This window comes from Acipenser ruthenus, chromosome 41, assembly GCF_902713425.1.
Source record: "Acipenser ruthenus chromosome 41, fAciRut3.2 maternal haplotype, whole genome shotgun sequence".
Taxonomy (NCBI): Eukaryota; Metazoa; Chordata; class Actinopteri; order Acipenseriformes; family Acipenseridae; genus Acipenser; species Acipenser ruthenus.
Window position 1 is genome coordinate 1,661,968 of NC_081229.1, and position 19,170 is coordinate 1,681,137.

At 42.5% G+C, this 19,170-nt stretch overlaps 1 protein-coding gene across 3 annotated transcripts; it reads right to left on the reverse strand.

Annotated features, from left to right (window-relative positions):
* Positions 1–2,336: 2,336 nt before the first annotated feature.
* On the reverse strand, positions 2,337–15,110 carry LOC117433898 (neural cell adhesion molecule 1-like). 3 transcript variants are annotated; one of them, XM_059011012.1, is made up of 16 exons: positions 14,917–15,110; positions 12,812–12,889; positions 11,874–12,089; positions 11,670–11,781; positions 10,898–11,061; positions 10,452–10,576; positions 9,455–9,599; positions 8,853–9,020; positions 8,429–8,548; positions 7,615–7,739; positions 6,624–6,768; positions 6,010–6,177; positions 5,586–5,705; positions 4,187–4,400; positions 3,659–3,766; positions 2,337–2,705 (listed from the first exon to the last, which is right to left on the reverse strand). In XM_059011012.1, exons 1-16 carry the CDS (start codon positions 14,966–14,968, stop codon positions 2,690–2,692), a joined length of 2,076 nt encoding a protein of 691 aa, XP_058866995.1. In that variant the 5' UTR covers positions 14,969–15,110; the 3' UTR covers positions 2,337–2,689. The 3 variants fall into 3 exon arrangements, with proteins under 3 accessions (XP_058866995.1, XP_058866996.1, XP_058866997.1); XM_059011013.1 differs by having other exon boundaries at positions 3,655–3,766; XM_059011014.1 differs by lacking the exon at positions 3,659–3,766 and having other exon boundaries at positions 14,917–15,106.
* Positions 15,111–19,170: the final 4,060 nt, after the last annotated feature.

Here is a 19,170-nt window from a genome sequence, read left to right on the forward strand (position 1 = left end):
CACGTGATTACCTGACTGTCATTATCCGAATATGTATTAGCTTTGTAGAATTTCTGCTGCTCCCCCTATCATTGTGCGGGGCAGGTGTAACCTCACTACACTGTGGGACACACGACCACCCAAAACACCATGAGAGTTAGCATATATGTATAAACTCATACTAAGAATTATTTATCTAGGCTAAGGGGTGATGTACAGCTTACAGGGAAATGGCAAGCATCCTCTAGTTATTATTATTATTATTATTATTATTATTATTATTATTATTGTTATTATTGTATTCAATAGTTTTTAAAAAGAAAAACCTACCGGGATAGGATTTATTTCTGAGTATATTTTGACCAATCTTAAAATAGGAGGCTGTGTGGTCCAGTGGTTAAGGAAAAGGGCTTGTAACTAGGAGATCCCCGGTTCAAATCCTACCTCAGCCACTGACTCACTGTGTGACCCTGAGCAAGTCACTTAACCTCCTTGTGCTCTGTCTTTCGGGTGAGACGTAGTTGTAAGTGACTCTGCAGCTGATGCATAGTTCACACACCCTAGTCTCTGTAAGTCGCCTTGGATAAAGGCGTCTGCTAAATAAACAAAATAATAAAAACGTGCGCTTCAGATCTTGGAAGCAAATAGCTCTGTGTGTGTGTAAACTGCATTATTAGTATTATTTCAGATCTCAAGACCCGCCTGTTCTCTCTTGCTTTCCGTGCGCTTTAAGCATGATATCTGCTGTTAGCTGCCGTGTCTTTGATTTCTCACTGCATCTTATTCTAATGATTCTATATGACATGCGCACACGGTCGTGTCTCTGCCGCGTCTGATCTGCCCCTGTATCTTCTCACGATTGTATATGACATGCGCACACGGTCGTGTCTCTGCCGCGTCTGATCTGCCCCTGTATCTTCTCACGATTGTATATGACATGCACACACGGTCGTGTCTCTGCCGCGTCTGATCTGCCCCTGTATCTTCTCACGATTGTATATGACATGCGCACACGGTCGTGTCTCTGCCGCGTCTGATCTGCCCCTGTATCTTCTCATGATTGTATATGACATGCGCACACGGTCGTGTCTCTGCCGCGTCTGATCTGCCCCTGTATCTTCTCACGATTCTATATGACATGCGCATCCACAATGCTTTATTATTATTATTATTATTATTATTATTTATTTCTTAGCAGACGCCCTTATCCAGGGCGACTTACAATTGTTACAAGATATCACATTATACATTATTTCACATTATACAGATATCACATTATTTTACATACAATTACCCATTTATACAGTTGGGTTTTTACTGGAGCAATCTAGGTAAAGTACCTTGCTCAAGGGTACAGCAGCAGTGTCCCCCACTGGGGATTGAACCCACAACCCTCCGGTCAAGAGTCCAGAGCCCTAACCACTACTCCACACTGCTGTCCCAAGCTTTAGAATTCTCTATATGTATATAATGTATTATGCATTGTTTTTCACTGAATTGATTAAGCGCTTTGTGATGTAAACTGTATTTAATATTACACTTGCACTGTAACCCTGTACTGCCCTGTAACACCTGCAAGTCGCCTTGGATAAAGACGTCTGGCAAATAAATCATTTTTAAAAATATTACAAATAATAATTTAAATGTTGTATGTTGTTCTTTAGAAATACATATTGTGGAAAGATATAAGAATAAATAACGAGCAATATTAGAATCTCTCTCTCTCTCTCTCTCTCTCTCTCTCTCTCTCTCTCTCTCTCTCTCTCTCTCTCTCTCTCTCTCTCTCTCTCTCTCTCTCTCTCTCTCTCTCTCTCTCTCTCGTGTGTTATGCAAAGTGTTGAAGAGAAAGACTGCTGCTTAAGAACATCCTCTATATGGGTTTAATGTGATCTTTATCCACACAGAACACAACAACAGCAACTATTCATAGAATTATTCTTTATTTCAATTTTTCAAAGGAGATTAGTAGATTTTTTTACAGAGTAAATATGGTTACGATCTATATACAGAATTGAAGTTCACCACACACGCACGCACACGCACGCACGCACACACACACACGCACGCACACACTCAAGCACGCACACACACGCACGCACGCACACACTCAAGCACGCACACTCGCACACACACACACACACACACCAATATCAATAACAGAAACACATGGAAGTTGTTCACTATTACTGACTTCTGGCAAGAGATTTCTTTAAGTGTAATGCAAAACTTTTGCCAAGAGCTGTACACATTATAATTCATTCATTATAAATCACCAAAAAACAAGATGTGTTTTAATTATCAGATTATACCATTTGTTCTATGTACAGTATGGCATCAAGATACCAAGACGCACTGCGTTTTTGTTTTTACAAATACTTAACGAAGGCTGATCTCTTATACCTGACATAGAATCGATTTTCTAACGCATTCTAAAATTCAATACCAGATCTGGAATTGAAAGAAAGGCTGATCGAAATCCTGGGTTTTATAACTGTGCCGTGAGCGCTTTCTTTCTTCCTCTGAGAACAATGCTGTTGTTAAGCGAGCTGTTATAATGGATTCGTGTGTGTGTTTTCAACAGTGATATTCAGTGCGGGCTTGTGAGATTCGCTGTGTAATTAAAACTGTCTTGAAAAACTTCGGTCCCAAAAACTGTGACTCCCATCGGCGCTCTGTGTCCTGGTCTAGCAGACTCAAGTGTAGGGTCCTCTTACTGCGAACATTTCCTGAAAACAAAACCAAATTATAAATTCAATCGCTTGCTTAAAGAAATTAAAATCCTCCAAATTTTAATCAAGGGAAGCAAAAAATGACCCGTGAAGCGAAATGTCAGACCCGAATCAAAAGGGGATTCTGGCGGTGTTTTGTGAGCTACAATTATTCACAGTAAGATCCGTCGTAACGTAAATAATAATACAAAAATAATCGCCTTACAACAGTGCCCTTATAATTGCTATGAACAGTTTCAAACACCAAAAACCCGATCATTTAATAATGTCACTCTGACCCTACAGGTTCTTGTTATCTGGTCCTAATTTTAAATAACAAATCACAGGCACACATACACATACAACAAACATACTATTTTAATAAAAAATTAAAACAAACGAGCTCAAGTGTTTGAAAATACACAGATATACTGAACTCCATCAATTATATACTGTGGTTTTACATAATTACAATGAAATATGAAGCTTTGTCAATTATTATTATTATTATTATTATTATTATTATTATTATTATTATTATTATTATTATTATTACGCCTGGAGGACAAGATTCCACACCAAATACAATTACAATTAAAATTGCGTCATAATTGCAATCATAATCGCATAATTACTATCGGAATTGAACCCTGGTCTGTAATGACATGTGATCATTTATAGATGAGCCCTTGTTGCCTTAATATAAAACGAAGTGGTAATTGTTAGATAGTCCCTGGGAACAAGTAGGTGACGTAAACACGTGGCTGACGTGTAACACGTTTCTGAACTAAATAAAAACAAGTTATATTTCATTCCTTTGAAACTTTATTGAACCCGATAACGTAACGCAGCATGGTCTGTCTGAGGCACGCCCCTCGTGGGTGAATCCCCGTCTCATTTCGATTCACGGTGTATTTTTTGTGGAACATTGGAGAGCCCGTGTCCAGCGTGTCCACCCTTGCTTGACCTACTCAAATCCGGTGAGGGGCGCTTTGTCACACGTCACCTCGCTCAGAACCCCGTTCGGTTGATTCGGGGCGCCCCCCTGCGACGCACTTAACCCTTTCAGTCCCACGTCGCTGTTTGACAGAAAAGCAACGGCATGAGGAGCTCGTCCGTTTCCCAGGGCGAAAGCAAAGGGAGGTGTGATAAAGCACGGTGAAGCGCAGGCAAGCCCTGGAAAGCCCTCCCCTCCCCCCCCACGAGAGGTGTGGTAAAGCAAACCCGCTGTAAGCTATGGCCAATGCCTGCAGGGATGGAAATAAGACTCCCGTTGTAAAGCACCTCGGTGCTTAATAATAAGACACAATGAGGTGTTCTAATACATTTTTCACACTGCTGTGTGTGTAGATAAACTCTGTAACTCAATACAGCTTTCTAAGTATATATAGCCTGGATTGGAACCCAAGCCAGCAGTGGAAAAGGAAATTTAGCTAAGCAAGGTCTGGAGCCCCAGGGAGTCCAAGGGAGACCCGGGGAGCCCCAGGCTGGTCACTCACACTGTGGACACGTTCCTCTCCTCCTCGTCCAGTCCCTTGGCCCCCGGTGGCCTCTTGCCCAGCAGGTTGACCGCGATGCACATCATCAGGCCGCAGTGATTGGTGAAGTAGCAGGTGGTATCCACGGCGACGAGCAGCACCAGGAAGATCACCATGACGATGCCCACAATTCCGCCAGTGCCGACGCCCGGCTTCTCAGACACGGACAGCGCGACTGCAGAAGCAAAACGCAGGCAAGGTGAGGGGATGCAATGCAGCCGCTGCAGCAGCTCAGCTAAGAACAGGCAGCCCATTTGGAACGAACAAGCCACTGTCCTAGAAAATGCTGCCCACTTAAGACCACTTAAGACCTCACGCTATCAAGACCTCTTTTCTTGTTCCTGCCTAAATCCCCCAATGGTTTTAACCCTTCACTGCCCAGGGTATGTCCCCAGACCTATCTAGTGCCTATCTGTCTTCTCTGTGGGATTAGTCTCGTTGCTCAGTGCTGGACTCTCTCCAGGCCCACAGAGGTGAGCGGAAGTGAAGTCATTGAAACAGGGCTGTCCTGGTGGATCACAGCGGCACTACACCCTATTGACAATGCTATGGCGGGTGGTTTATATTTTGTTATAACAGATTCTGTTAGCAGACCTTGATTTGAGACCCCACCATCCTCCCCCTCTGAAGTTACCTTCTGGATAAAGATGACACAGTGGAAGTGATGTAGCCAGCGCAGTGGAAATGAGGTCATCAAGGGATGATGTCATATGGAGGATCACGTGATTGCAATGAGGGATCGGATTGGATGAGGATGATGATGATTGAACCATGGGAAACCCCAAAGTAAAAAAAAAAAAAAAACATATTAATATTAAAATGAGGCAAATATGCAAAACGCAACATGATTGAAAATATAAAACATGTCCTGAAATTTAATCCCACAGTCCGTATCAGCATTCAGCTGCAAATGACATTTCTGTTAATAACTAGTGGCATCTTTATTGTGTCGAAGCTGTAAAAGAGGGATTTTTAATTATTGGAATCCATAACTCAGCAGTGTGGAGTAGTGGTTAGGGCTCTGGACTCTTGACCGGAGGGTCGTGGGTTCAATCCAAACTGGGGGACACTGCTGCTGTACCCTTGAGCAAGGTACTTTACCTAGATTGCCCCAGTAAAAAACCCAACTGTATAAATGGGTAATTGTAAAAATAATGTGATATCTTGTAACAATTGTAAGTCGTCCTGGATAAGGGCGTCTGCTAAGAAATAAATAATAATAACTCGTTTAATTCTGCTTAAATCCTTGCTGTGTGTGAGTGCAGTGTGTGTGTGTGGGTGCTCCTTCGGACAGACAAATACAGAAATAATGCATTTGCTTGCAGCCCCGTTGGGATAGGGGCTGGCTGGTGATACGTACTGCTTGCCAGGGTGCGGACCTTGTTCTGCGCAGAGAAGCCTCCTTCTCCTATCTTGTTAATGGCAGCGACTCGCACCTCATATGATGTGTCGGAGAGGAGGCCAGCGATGGTTAGGGAATCTGCGAGGAAGTAAAAGCGTCACGCAGGAACTTTTCCACATTTCCTTCGTCCCCAGACATTCCTGCACCTGCCTCAGCGCTTCAATCATTCTAAAGTTAGCAGCTCTACTTATTAGTTTCAAACATCTCATTCGTTTTAGGTCTCATCCGAAGGACGGAGCACAGGAAGGTTAAGCGACTTGCTCTAGCCTACTTATGCCCGAGTCACCTCCTCCAGAAAACAGGTTTAACATTTCCAATGCATTTTCTTTCCTATGATTTCCCAATACATTTTGACTCTACAGTACAGGACCGTCTCTCTTACTGTTGGCTTCCACAGTCGTTGTGCTCCACTGGCTTCTGCCCTCCTCTCTCCATTGCAGTTTGTATCGGAGGATCTCGGCTCCTTCGATCGGTTTGGGCATCTCCATTATAATATCCACAGAGGCGGCTCCTGGATTAGCTCTCACGTTGTCTGGGGTGAAGGGGATCGCTGTGGGGAGGGAGTGAGAGAGAGAGAGAGAGAGAGAGAGAGAGAGAGACAGAGAGAGAGAGAGAGAGAGAGAGAGAGAGAGAGAGAGAGAGAGAGACAGAGAGAGAGACAGAGAGAGAGAGACAGAGACAGAGATAGAGAGAGAGAGAGAGAGAGTGAGAGAGAGAGAGAGACAGAGAGGGAGAGGGAGAGAGAGACAGAGACAGAGACAGAGACAGAGACAGAGACAGAGAGAGAGACAGAGAGAGAGAGACAGAGACAGAGATAGAGAGAGAGAGAGAGAGAGAGTGAGAGAGAGAGAGAGAGAGTGAGAGAGAGAGAGAGAGAGAAATCAGTATGAAGAAGTCTACCATGATCTCAACCGACTGGGCCAGGTTAAAATACCAATTAAAAACGATGGTTTAGGGGGTGTAGGGAGGGATGATTTAATTAAGACACAGCCTTACTCTGTACAATGACGTCTTGTCTGTCCTCCCCGACCGGGCTAGTGGCCACGCAGGTGTAGATGCCCCCGTCCGAGGGCTCCACCTTCTGCAGGGTGAGAGTGGACGAGAGGGGCTGCTGGGAGATTTCGGTGCGGCTATCAGGGACCTGGAGGCAACAGGAACAGAGGTACTAAACCTGAAGGACACACGCTAAACAGCCCTACTGTCGTCAGTGCCATCGTCCAACACTTTTCATGAGCAGCGGTGTACTCAAACCCTCTGCGCTATCACACTTCCTCCCGCTCCTCTGCCACGATAATCAGAACAACCAATTCATGGATGAACTACTTCTAATTTCATACACAAAGCATTCTGTCAGGACAAACAGATGTCAGGACTGCCCAGTCCCTGACCACCTTCCGGCACCTCCTCAAGACTCTTCAGACAGCACCTGTAGAACTCCTCTTCCATCTGGACACTTTATCACTCTTCCTTCAATGCACTTTACTTGCTCTTATCTGCTCCCTATTTTACTGCATTTAATCCTGTACTTTAGAGTACTGTAATCTGTCATGTGTTATTTAATCTGTAGTATTTTGTATTTAATTATATCCTGATGTAACTATCTGCTCTGTTATCGAATCGAATTTGGTCACACTTGTACTTGCTAGAACCAAAGTCATTGTATTTATCTTGCTCTTAATTGCATTATTACTTGTACTGTGATTCTTGAAATGTATTTTTGTTTACGACTGTAAATCGTCCTGGATAAGGGCGTCTGCTAAGAAATAAATAATAATAATAATAATAATTTTGTTTTCAGTAAAATCCTTAGAAGCTGTCACACAAAAACATCACCGACATCACTCCTTATTGGGCCTCATTTTCAAAGCCTTAAGTCCTGTCTTTAATAAACTTCTACTCTTTGAAACTTTAGCAAGTCTGCTACATCGTCTTCAGATGGGAGCGAAACATTGACCTTTTCAGAGGGATTTTCCAGAAGGGTCCTCACCAGTTTGTTGCCCTTCCGGACCCAGTGCATTGTGGGAAGGGGGTCTCCTGTGGCATTACATGTGATTGAAGTACTTTCCTGGGGTCGCGCCTCTTTGGACCTTTCAAGCTGTACTTCCGGTTTCACTGGAACAAAAAAAAGATATTGTACAGAACTATAAAAACGCACACCGCCGCGCACTCTGGGCACTAGATGGGTTTAACCCTTCACTGCCCAGGGTATGTCCCCAGACCTATCTAGTGCCTATCTGTCTTCTCTGTGGGATTAGTCTCGTTGCTCAGTGCTGGACTCTCTCCAGGCCCACAGCGGTGAAAGGATGTGAACTCCTTGAAACAGGGCTGTCCTGGTGGATCACAGCGGCACTACACCCTATTGACAATGCTATGGCGGGTGGTTTATATTTTGTTATAACAGAAATTTTAATTTTTAATTATTGGACTCCATAACTCAGCAGTGTGGAGTAGTGGTTAGGGCTCTGGACTCTTGACCGGAGGGTCGTGGGTTCAATCCCAGGTGGGGGACACTGCTGCTGTACCCTTGAGCAAGGTACTTTACCTAGATTGCTCCAGTAAAAAACCCAACTGTATAAATGGGTAATTGTAAAAATAATGTGATATCTTGTAACAATTGTAAGTCGCCCTGGATAAGGGCGCCTGCTAAGAAATTAATAATAATAACTCGTTTAATTCTGCTTAAATCCTTGCTGTGTGTGAGTGCAGTGTGTGTGTGTGGGTGCTCCTTCACACAGACTAATACAGAAATAATGCATTTCCTTGCAGCCCCGTTGGGATAGGGGCTGGCTGGTGATACGTACTGCTTGCCAGGGTGCGGACCTTGTTCTGCGCAGAGAAGCCTCCTTCTCCTATCTTGTTAATGGCAGCGACTCGCACCTCATATGATGTGTCGGAGAGGAGGCCAGCGATGGTTAGGGAATCTGCGAGGAAGTAAAAGCGTCACGCAGGAACTTTTCCACATTTCCTTCGTCCCCAGACATTCCTGCACCTGCCTCAGCGCTTCAATCATTCTAAAGTTAGCAGCTCTACTTATTAGTTTCAAACATCTCATTCGTTTTAGGTCTCATCCGAAGGACGGAGCACAGGAAGGTTAAGCGACTTGCTCAAGCCTACTTATGCCCGAGTCACCCCCTCCAGAAAACAGGTTTAACATTTCCAATGCATTTTCTTTCCTATGATTTCCCAATACATTTTGACTCTACAGTACAGGACCGTCTCTCTTACTGTTGGCTTCCACAGTCGTTGTGCTCCACTGGCTTCTGCCCTCCTCTCTCCATTGCAGTTTGTATCGGAGGATCTCGGCTCCTTCGATCGGTTTGGGCATCTCCATTATAATATCCACAGAGGCGGCTCCTGGATTAGCTCTCACGTTGTCTGGGGTGAAGGGGATCGCTGTGGGGAGAGAGAGAGAGAGAGAGAGAGAGAGAGAGAGAGAGAGAGAGAGAGAGAGAGAGAGAGAGAGAGAGAGACAGAGAGGGAGAGGGAGAGAGAGACAGAGAGAGAGACAGAGAGAGAGACAGAGAGAGAGACAGAGACAGAGATAGAGAGAGAGAGAGAGAGAGAGAGAGAGAGCGAGACGGAGAGGGAGAGGGAGAGAGAGACAGAGACAGAGACAGAGAGAGAGACAGAGAGAGAGACGGAGAGAGAGACAGAGACAGAGATAGAGAGAGAGAGAGTGAGAGAGAGAGAGTGAGAGAGAGAGAGAGAGAAATCAGTATGAAGAAGTCTACCATGATCTCAACCGACTGGGCCAGGTTAAAATACCAATTAAAAACGATGGTTTAGGGGGTGTAGGGAGGGATGATTTAATTAAGACACAGCCTTACTCTGTACAAGGACGTCTTGTCTGTCCTCCCCGACCGGGCTAGTGGCCACGCAGGTGTAGATGCCCCCGTCCGAGGGCTCCACCTTCTGCAGGGTGAGAGTGGACGAGAGGGGCTGCTGGGAGATTTCGGTGCGGCTATCAGGGACCTGGAGGCAACAGGAACAGAGGTACTAAACCTGAAGGACACACGCTAAACAGCCCTACTGTCGTCAGTGCCATCGTCCAACACTTTTCATGAGCAGCGGTGTACTCAAACCCTCTGCGCTATCACACTTCCTCCCGCTCCTCTGCCACGATAATCAGAACAACCAATTCATGGATGAACTACTTCTAATTTCATACACAAAGCATTCTGTCAGGACAAACAGATGTCAGGACTGCCCAGTCCCTGACCACCTTCCGGCACCTCCTCAAGACTCTTCAGACAGCACCTGTAGAACTCCTCTTCCCTCTGGACACTTTATCACTCTTCCTTCAATGCACTTTACTTGCTCTTATCTGCTCCCTATTTTACTGCATTTAATCCTGTACTTTAGAGTACTGTAATCTGTTATGTGTTATTTAATCTGTAGTATTTTGTATTTAATTATATCCTGATGTAACTATCTGCTCTGTTATCGAATCGAATTTGGTCACACTTGTACTTGCTAGAACCAAAGTCATTGTATTTATCTTGCTCTTAATTGCATTATTACTTGTACTGTGATTCTTGAAATGTATTTTTGTTTACGACTGTAAGTCGCCCTGGATAAGGGCGTCTGCTAAGAAATAAATAATAATAATAATAATAATAATAATTTTGTTTTCAGTAAAATCCTTAGAAGCTGTCACACAAAAACATCACCGACATCACTCCTTATTGGGCCTCATTTTCAAAGCCTTAAGTCCTGTCTTTAATAAACTTCTACTCTTTGAAACTTTAGCAAGTCTGCTACATCATCATCAGAAGGGAGCAAAACATTGACCTTTTCAGAGGGATTTTCCAGAAGGGTCCTCACCAGTTTGTTGCCCTTCCGGACCCAGTGCATTGTGGGAAGGGGGTCTCCTGTGGCATTACATGTGATTGAAGTACTTTCCTGGGGTCGCGCCTCTTTGGACCTTTCAAGCTGTACTTCCGGTTTCACTGGAACGAAAAAAAGATATTGTACAGAACTAAAAAAACGCACACCGCCGCGCACTCTGGGCACTAGATGGGTTAAGAGTGATCAGCTGGAGAGATTGTTAATTTTTCCTTTTCCCTTACATTGTGGGTGCGTTCTGAAGCTCTAATATTGAGCTGTCCTATTTTTGTCAAATCCAAGTTGGCCAGCCTTTGGTTCCAACTATTTTCAAGTTGCACTTGTGTAGCTCTTTTCAATATCACATGCATGAAAAGGGTCTAAACATAGTCAAGAGAGTTGCTAGGATTCTCAGACTATCCGCACAGTCCTAGTAAGCACTGTACCTGACACGTGCAGGGTCACGTTGGCACTGGAGCTGTTGATTTTGTTGGTGGCTATGCAGGTGTATTGCCCCTCGTCCGTCTTCTCCACTGCGTAGATTGTCAGAACGCTCTGGTCCGAGTTAAACCCAAACCGCCCGGGTTTCGCTTTAATAGGTCTTCCGTTCCTGAGAGAAAACAGACAAACAGAAGATGCAGGTGATACCCCAACCCAAACGAGAGGAGGCCATTCAGCCCATCTTGCTCGTTTTCGTTGTTAGTAGCTTATTGATCCCAAAATCTCATCAAGCAGCTTCTTGAAGGATCCCAGGGTGTCAGCTTCAACAACATTACTGGGGAGTTGGTTCCAGACCCTCACAATTCTTTGTGCAAAAACGTACATCCTATTTTCTGTTCTGAATGCCCCTTTATCTAATCTCCATTTGTGACCCCTGGTCCTTGTTTCTTTTTTCAGGTCGAAAAAGTCCCCTGGGTGGACCCATGGTCCCCACGTGGCTCATAAATGCTAAGAAATGCATATTATAAATATATTCAACTCTTTGCATCACCACCCTATAGAATGAACTAATGTTGCTTCATAAAGTCGATTGAAACCTGCTGGAATAACGTTACGTTAACATATTGAACTACACACCGTCGCTTTGTAGTTTTCACCAGCTACTTATACAAGACTGATCCCTGATTGTAGAAAAGGCTCATGGTATTCTAAAGAAGAACTCCAGTCACATACTCTGAAGGGGTAACGCCATGTAGTACAGAGGATGGCTTTAGTTACCTGGTCCAGTTGATGTGAGGTTGCGGATCCCCCTCCACCACACAGGTGATGCTGGAGGTGGAGCCAGCTGTCGCGTTGACGCTATCTTCTGAAATCCTAGCAGTGGGAGGAGCTGGAATCGAGAGGGGAAAAAAAATCAACCAATCGAATCGACAGGTAACCCCTTGTACTTGAAAGCCAGCAATAATGATGTTTTTTACTTACGGACAACCTTTATATTGACAGTGACTCTTTCTGCTGTCCCGTCCTCAAAGGTGGACACACACGTATAGATTCCGTTGTCGTTCTTTTCTGCTCTATTGATCAGCAGTGTACTAGTTGTCTCATCGATCTTTTCCACTGTGAATCGTTGGTCTTCTCCATCCTCGATTTCCGTTCCGTTCGGGTCAAGCCATTTCATGTCAGCTTCACCCCCCTTCACTGCGAAGCAACACAAAGAAAGTCAATTCAAAGAAACCCGAGACCCGATCAAAACCATTAGCAGGTCACACAAAAAGCAGTGTTAGAGACCGGGTTAGGGTTAGGGTCTAGGCTAGAGCAGATGTCAGGACTGCCCAGTCCCTGACCACATTCGCCTCCTTAAGACTCACCTCTTCAAACAGCACCTGTAGAACTCCTCCGTTTGTATCCTGGGACACTATCACCCTTCATGTAAATGTGCTTTATTTTGCTCTTATCAGCCCCCTATTTTACTGCATTTAATCCTGTACTTCAGAATACTGTAATCTGCCAAGTGTTTAACCTGTAGTACTTTGTATTTAATCATATCCTGATGTAACTATCACTATTACCTGCTGTATTATTGAATTGTGGTATGTCACACTTGTACTTTGCTTGAACATAAGTTATTGTATTTCTTGCTCTTATTGTATTACTTGTATTGTAACGCTTGAAATGTTTTTGCTTACGATTGTAAGTCGCCCTGGATAAGGGTGTCTGCTAAGAAATAAATAATAATAATAATAATAGAGCTAGGGTTCTAGTGTGCAAAAAAAGATTTACACAGTAAGTACATTGTAACTATGCATAATAACATTGTAAAGTCCACCTGAATTCACTTAGTAACTACTCTGTAAATGCACAGTAACTAGAGACACAATGGGAAGTGTAACCAAACAATGGATTAAAAATCTGTTACCGACCTTTGCACAGAAACAGCTTGATGCTGTGAAGCTGGGTGTCTCCCGATGCTGGAATAATCTCTACCTCCTTCTTTGCATCTACAAGCAAGGGATACAAAAAAGAGTCTTGCCATCTGCAGTTTCACCTCCGAATCTTATCTTGAAGCCGGTGAATTCAGCGCTCAGGAAATGATCCTCAAATGATTTTATTTCTCTTAACCTCAGAATTCAGGATTGGATGTTCGTAATCAATAAAAAAAAAAAAGTGTTTGTGGTTTGGGCTACAAAAAGCAACAAAGAGAGGATTTGGAACAAATATTTCGAGGGATGTTAAAGTAATTCAAAAAGTAATCTGTTAGAGATTACTGATTACTTTAAGTAATCTGTTAGAGATTACTGATTACTTTTAGTAATCTGTTAGAGATTACTGATTACTTTTTTTATAGAAGTAATATACTACTGATTACCTTATTTTTAACTTTTGCCAATACTAATTATAAATTCAAATGTAGCACAAAGAAAGACACGACGCACTAGAGATCGATGTAGAGTCCCACATTTGGAATCCACAGTTACCAAGACAATAGCATTTACAGTACGGCATAAACGAGAAATGAAAGTGGTGTGTAATTTGCTGTTTATTCTGGCAGGGGGACAGAACGCGGGTCTGGAGCACGCCTTGGTGAGCGATCCTTTTCTAGCACCTGCTTCCTGGGGAAGGCTCAATTTCTTCCTGTATTGCTTTCAGTTCTGGACGCTAATGTGAGCTGCAATAAACATTTCATGGAAGAGCAACAGTCTGGACTTCCCTGATTACACGCAGATCAAAATGCCTGTTTATTTTGGTTCCAGTTAAAAGAACAATAAGAAACATTCAGGAGGAAAAAGAGTAGAATTATAAACACACCAGACCTCTCTGTGCTTTACTATGCTTTACCAGACCACTCTGTGCTTTACAGTGCTTCCCTATGCTTTAGCATACCTCTCTGTGCTAAAGATCTAGAGTGCAGAAATCCCCAGATCAAATTCCAGAACTAAAGTTCTAGAGTGCAGAAATCCCCAGATCAAATTCCAGAACTAAAGTTCTAGAGTGCAGAAATCCCCAGATCAAATTCCAGAACTAAAGTTCTAGAGTGCAGAAATCCTCAGATCAAATTCCAGCACTAAAGTTCTAGAGTGCAGAAATCCCCAGATCAAATTCCAGAACTAAAGTTCTAGAGTGCAGAAATCCCCAGATCAAATTCCAGCACTAAAGTTCTAGAGTGCAGAAATCCCCAGATCAAATTCCAGCACTAAAGTTCTAGAGTGCAGAAATCCCCAGATCAAATTCCTGAACTAAAGTTCTAGAGTGCAGAAATCCCCAGATCAAATTCCTGAACTAAAGTTCTAGAGTGCAGAAATCCCCAGATCAAATTCCAGAACTAGAGTTCTAGAGTGCAGAAATCCCCAGATCAAATTCCAGCACTAATGTTCTAGAGTGCAGAAATCCCTGGATCAAATTCTATCACTAAAGTTGTAGAGTGCAGTAAACTCCGAGCAAGTTCTAGTATTTTTTTCACCAGGTGAACTTAGATTTTCTAAATTGATACTGATCATATTTAAAAACTTTTTATTTTATTTTATTCAAACTATGCTCGGTAGGTTCATTTTTTTTCAATTAAAATTAAATGCATAAAAGAGTCATTTTTCACTGAAGCAAAAACGTTTAAAAACAACGAGGTAGATTCTCAAAGGTACTTAATTAAATCGTCATCAGATTTTTTTTCGCTCTCTCTCTCTCAGAATGGAAAACACTAACTAAACGTCTAAAACGAACAGTAAACAACGTAATCCTTCATTCAAGCCCCTGAATTAAAAGTCTTGCCTGTTTATTTCAGGTTTGGTCTCTTTATTGGGTCCGTTTGTCCTTGCTGAAAATAAAAATGTGCTCACGACGAAATGAAGTAAATAGCTTTGAGAATTTAGCCTAACGTGTAACTTTGTGTTAACTTTAGTGACAGTGGATTTTGAGGAAACGAAATCTTGTTTTACAATTTAAAACCCGTTTAAATAATAATAATAATAATAATAATAATAATAATAATAATAATAATAATAATAATAATAATAATAATAATATGACTCACCAGCTGCAGCAACCAGCCACATTGCCCAAATAAACATGCTCACGGATGTCATGACGAATATGAAGCTCCTTCTCCAAAATAAAGTTGCAAAAGCTGTAAAATTCTAATGATGCTCAAACTGGCTTACTGAGCGGCTATTCTGCTGTTAAATAACCCGACCTGTCACCTAGACGGGCTGTGCCACCACGTTTTATAGCCAGCAGAGAACTCTGAAACACGCACGTCATACTCGCGGCACCCCTTCCTTATCACACCCCAAATCTCAGCACGTCCACCACCGGTAAGCGCTTTCAATTCGGGACCATTGCGCGCACACACACACACAAAGGAACAAGACATCAGACCCTACCCTCTCAGGCGCCAATGCTATCCCCCCGTCCCACGGTCCCGCGTCCCCCGCCCACCATCACGAGAAGCACAGCTGTGGACAGCTTTGGAGGATGTGCGTGAACGGTTCATTGACTTCTCTAAATGCAAGCTGAAAATTAACAAAGCATGCAAACTATTACATTTTAAAAATAAACCTGAAATAAGAAGCGTCCAATGTATTTGTATAATGTTTGCAGTCATTACAATTATGTTGATAATGTTTTTGCATCACGTGGCTGGATCTCATCAATATCAGGGTCTAGTGCTATATATTATAAAGACATTTCAGAGGGCTGGATCGCATCAATATCAGGGTCTAGTGCTGTATATTATAAAGACATTTCAGAGGGCTGTCGTCTCATCAATATCAGGGTCTAGTGCTGTATATTATAAAGACATTTCAGAGGGCTGTATCTCATCAATATCAGGGTCTAGTGCTATATATTATAAAGACATTTCAGAGGGCTGGATCGCATCAATATCAGGGTCTAGTGCTGTATATTATAAAGACATTTCAGAGGGCTGGATCGCATCAATATCAGGGTCTAGTGCTGTATATTATAAAGACATTTCAGAGGGCTGGATCGCATCAATATCAGGGTCTAGTGCTATATATTATAAAGACATTTCAGAGGGCTGGATCACATCAATATCAGGGTCTAGCGCTATATATTATAAAGACATTTCAGAGGGCTGGATCGCATCAATATCAGGGTCTAGTGCTATATATTATAAAGACATTTCAGAGGGCTGGATCGCATCAATATCAGTGTCTGAAATCATGAATCGGTTGATTTATTGAATACTGCTTAGAAGCATTGCGAGTAGGAGTCTCCAGTCACAGCAAACGTCTACAGTGTGTTTTAGCGCTTATGTCACAGTATTTCAGATCCGCTATCCTGTCCATTCCTCTAAGCCGTGGCAGCGGTCCAGACGGGAAATCAAGCTCGTGTGGAGCGTCCCAGTGCTGGCTGCCGGGATCCTTTGATAGTGAGCGCAAGCAGTGATGCTATCGCGGGTGAAGGATGCGCAGAGGAAGAGCGCGGGAGCCATCCTATCCGACCCAGCCAGAACACCTCCTTGGACGGCTAGCGGGAGAGACAGACTGCCCCCGATGAACGTGCGTGCTAGTCACGATCCACAGTCGACATCCCAAAAATAAAAAAAACACACAGACTGCCATTGGCGTCAGGAATGCATTGTTTAGTCCTCGCAATAATTTAAGTACACTGTCTTAATTGTGTGACGGACAGACACCCTCCTATATATTATTATTATTATTTATTTCTTCGCAGACGCCCTTATCCAGGGCGACTTACAATTGTTACAACATATCACATTATACATTATTTCACATTATACAGATATCACATTATTTTTACATACAATTACCCATTTATATAGTTGGGTTTTTACTGGAGCAATCTAGGTAAAGTACCTTGCTCAAGGGTACAACAGCAGTGTTCTTCACTAGGGATTGAACCCACAACCCTCCGGTCAAGAGTCCAGAGCCCTAACCACTACTCCACACTGCTGCCCTGACTATGATGTTCTTCATAACTTAATCCTGTTAAAAGCAAGTTTCTTTGCATTTGGATAAACGGTTCTGCAGATATATAGAGAAAGGTGTGAAGTGTTTGCATAAGGCTTTGGCCAGAAATGATGCTATCACTGTTTAGAATTGCATCAAATGTTGCTTCAGAAAGTCGAGTGAAACCTGCGGAATCATGTTACGGTTTACTGAATTACATACCATCGCTTTGTAGTTTTCCCATATACTGCATGAAAAACTGACATTAAAATAATGTGATATTTCAAAATCTATGGGGTTCATCATAAGTGACAAGGACCATTTGTTTAATCTTGAGCTAAAAAAGGGAGGAGGGAATTTTTATATATATATACAAATCCTGTTAAGAATTTTAAGTGTTACATGTGCTCAAATTACTCTCCCCACAAAAAAAAAGTTGAGGACTAAATAACAAATAGAATTTTTACGTGTTTTTTTTGTTTTTTTTTGTCTCCAAAAAAATTAGAAAGTAGCCTGTCCTCAGAAGAGGACAATGCTTAATGGGTTAATTCACTGCAATTCGCTTGTACACCTTTTTCAATTCCATTCAAACCTTCCTGGAAAAGCCTGTGCTGGAAGCCACGTCCTGTAAACAGCAGGTTGTTCTATTATGGGATGTATTTGGGTGATGGCCTGTGTTTGTAAGTTGCTGGCTGAGATGTCTTGTGCGTGTTCGGTGGTGGAAGGGAAGCACACATAAAAATAGCCAATGCTATTTCTGTCACTATCAGCCCTCCTGTAGACCCTCATATTGTGCTGTATTCGGCTTGGTGGGACCTTCCCTTCCTCCCCAGGGTCTAAATATCCCCCCCCCCAGGGTCTAAATATATCCACCCCCCCACCCACCCTCAACTTGGACGCCAGCAGACAGCGGCATCCAGTTTGGAGACGATCCCCCAGTCACGAACAGTTATATGGCGCAAAAGTTTTGCACACCCTATAGAAATTAACTAATTTTGCTTCATAAAGTCGAATGAAACCTGCTGGAAAAACTAAGTTACATTAACATATCGTGTAGGCCTATTACGAAAAACTGACAAAAAAATTGTCAAGGTAATTTTATAGTTGGACTTATCAAAGAGTGTTTAATCAACATATTTTTATTCTTTGTATTTATGCAAAATAACTCGCAGTACCTCAAGGTCCGTTCAAAATGACTATTTTTCATTTTTATTTATTTATTAAGCTTTATGGAGCATATTCACTCTGTCATGTGACTTCCTGTCAGCAGATCATCGGGAACCGCAGCAGGTTGCATGCCCACTGCTTAATTTGAAATGTGCAATAGCTGTGTGGTATTTATTTTAAAAGAGGACATTTATTTTAAAGGGAACTTGCAATTCCACACAGTTCTAGGTATTTCATTGAGATTTGTTTGTATTGAATGTGTGTGAAATCCTGACATTTGTTTGAATCGCCAAGAATCTACAAAAGTGCCCTGGAACTAACATTATATATAAGAAACGTTTTTGGCCAATAGAAAACGTAAAAAGCCTATGATGCTTCCATTTGTAAAAATATCTATAAATACAATAACTAATAATTATGTTTTAAGAGGTCTACTGTATCTGTGAGAGTAAAAAATTAAAAATGAGGTGACCTCAAAACTGGAAGCCATAATAGTAGTACAGTAGTATTTCATGTTTGATTTCGAAATGTCACATTTAAATAAAAAAAGAAAATTGTGAAGTATATGTGAAAACTACAAAGCGCCGGTGTGGAATTCAATATGTTAACGTAACGTTATTCCAGCGGGTTTCATTCCACTTTATGAAGCAAAAGGAGTTAATTCTATAGGGGGATGCAAAAACCTTTGGCTAGAGCTGTATTTCTGGTGTCTTCGACATAAACACAAGTTGAATGTCTCTTGCTTGTTTCCTGTGGGAGGCTTTTCTCCAGGGTGTCTGGTGCTTATCTGATAGTTGTGAAGATGTGAGGCGATGCTGGGGGGGTGAGGTCAGTGCTCCTGGCTCCCCTGCTCTCTATTGTTTGGTTTCAGCTTATTTGTTTGCTGTTCTTTTAGACTCTGGCTGCGCAGCATGTTGGAGGTGCCAGGCTATTGTCTGGAGTCACAAGGACCTTATCCCTTCTCTCCAAGGACCGTCGCTGATGCTAAAAAAAGTATCTGAAACGTGACGTCACAAACACTTCTCCCTGCCCGGCTTTGTTATTTAGCTTTGACATTGTTCTTATTTATATTATTATTTATTAGTAGACGCCCTTATCCAGGGTTACAATTGTTACAAGATATCACATTATTTTTTACATACAATTCCCCATTTATACAGTTGGGGTTTTTACTGGAGCAATCTAGG

Coding starts and splice junctions, on each gene's coding strand:
- LOC117433898 (XM_059011012.1), bottom strand. CDS start 14,968: ATGACATCCGTGAGCATGTTTATTTGGGCAATGTGGCTGGTTGCTGCA. Junction 9,600..10,451: donor TCCGGAAGGGCAACAAACTG/GTGAGGACCCTT, acceptor TGTTGCCTCCAG/GTCCCTGATAGCCGCACCGA. Junction 4,401..5,585: donor GGTCCGCACCCTGGCAAGCA/GTACGTATCACC, acceptor TTGCTTCTGCAG/TCGCGCTGTCCGTGTCTGAG.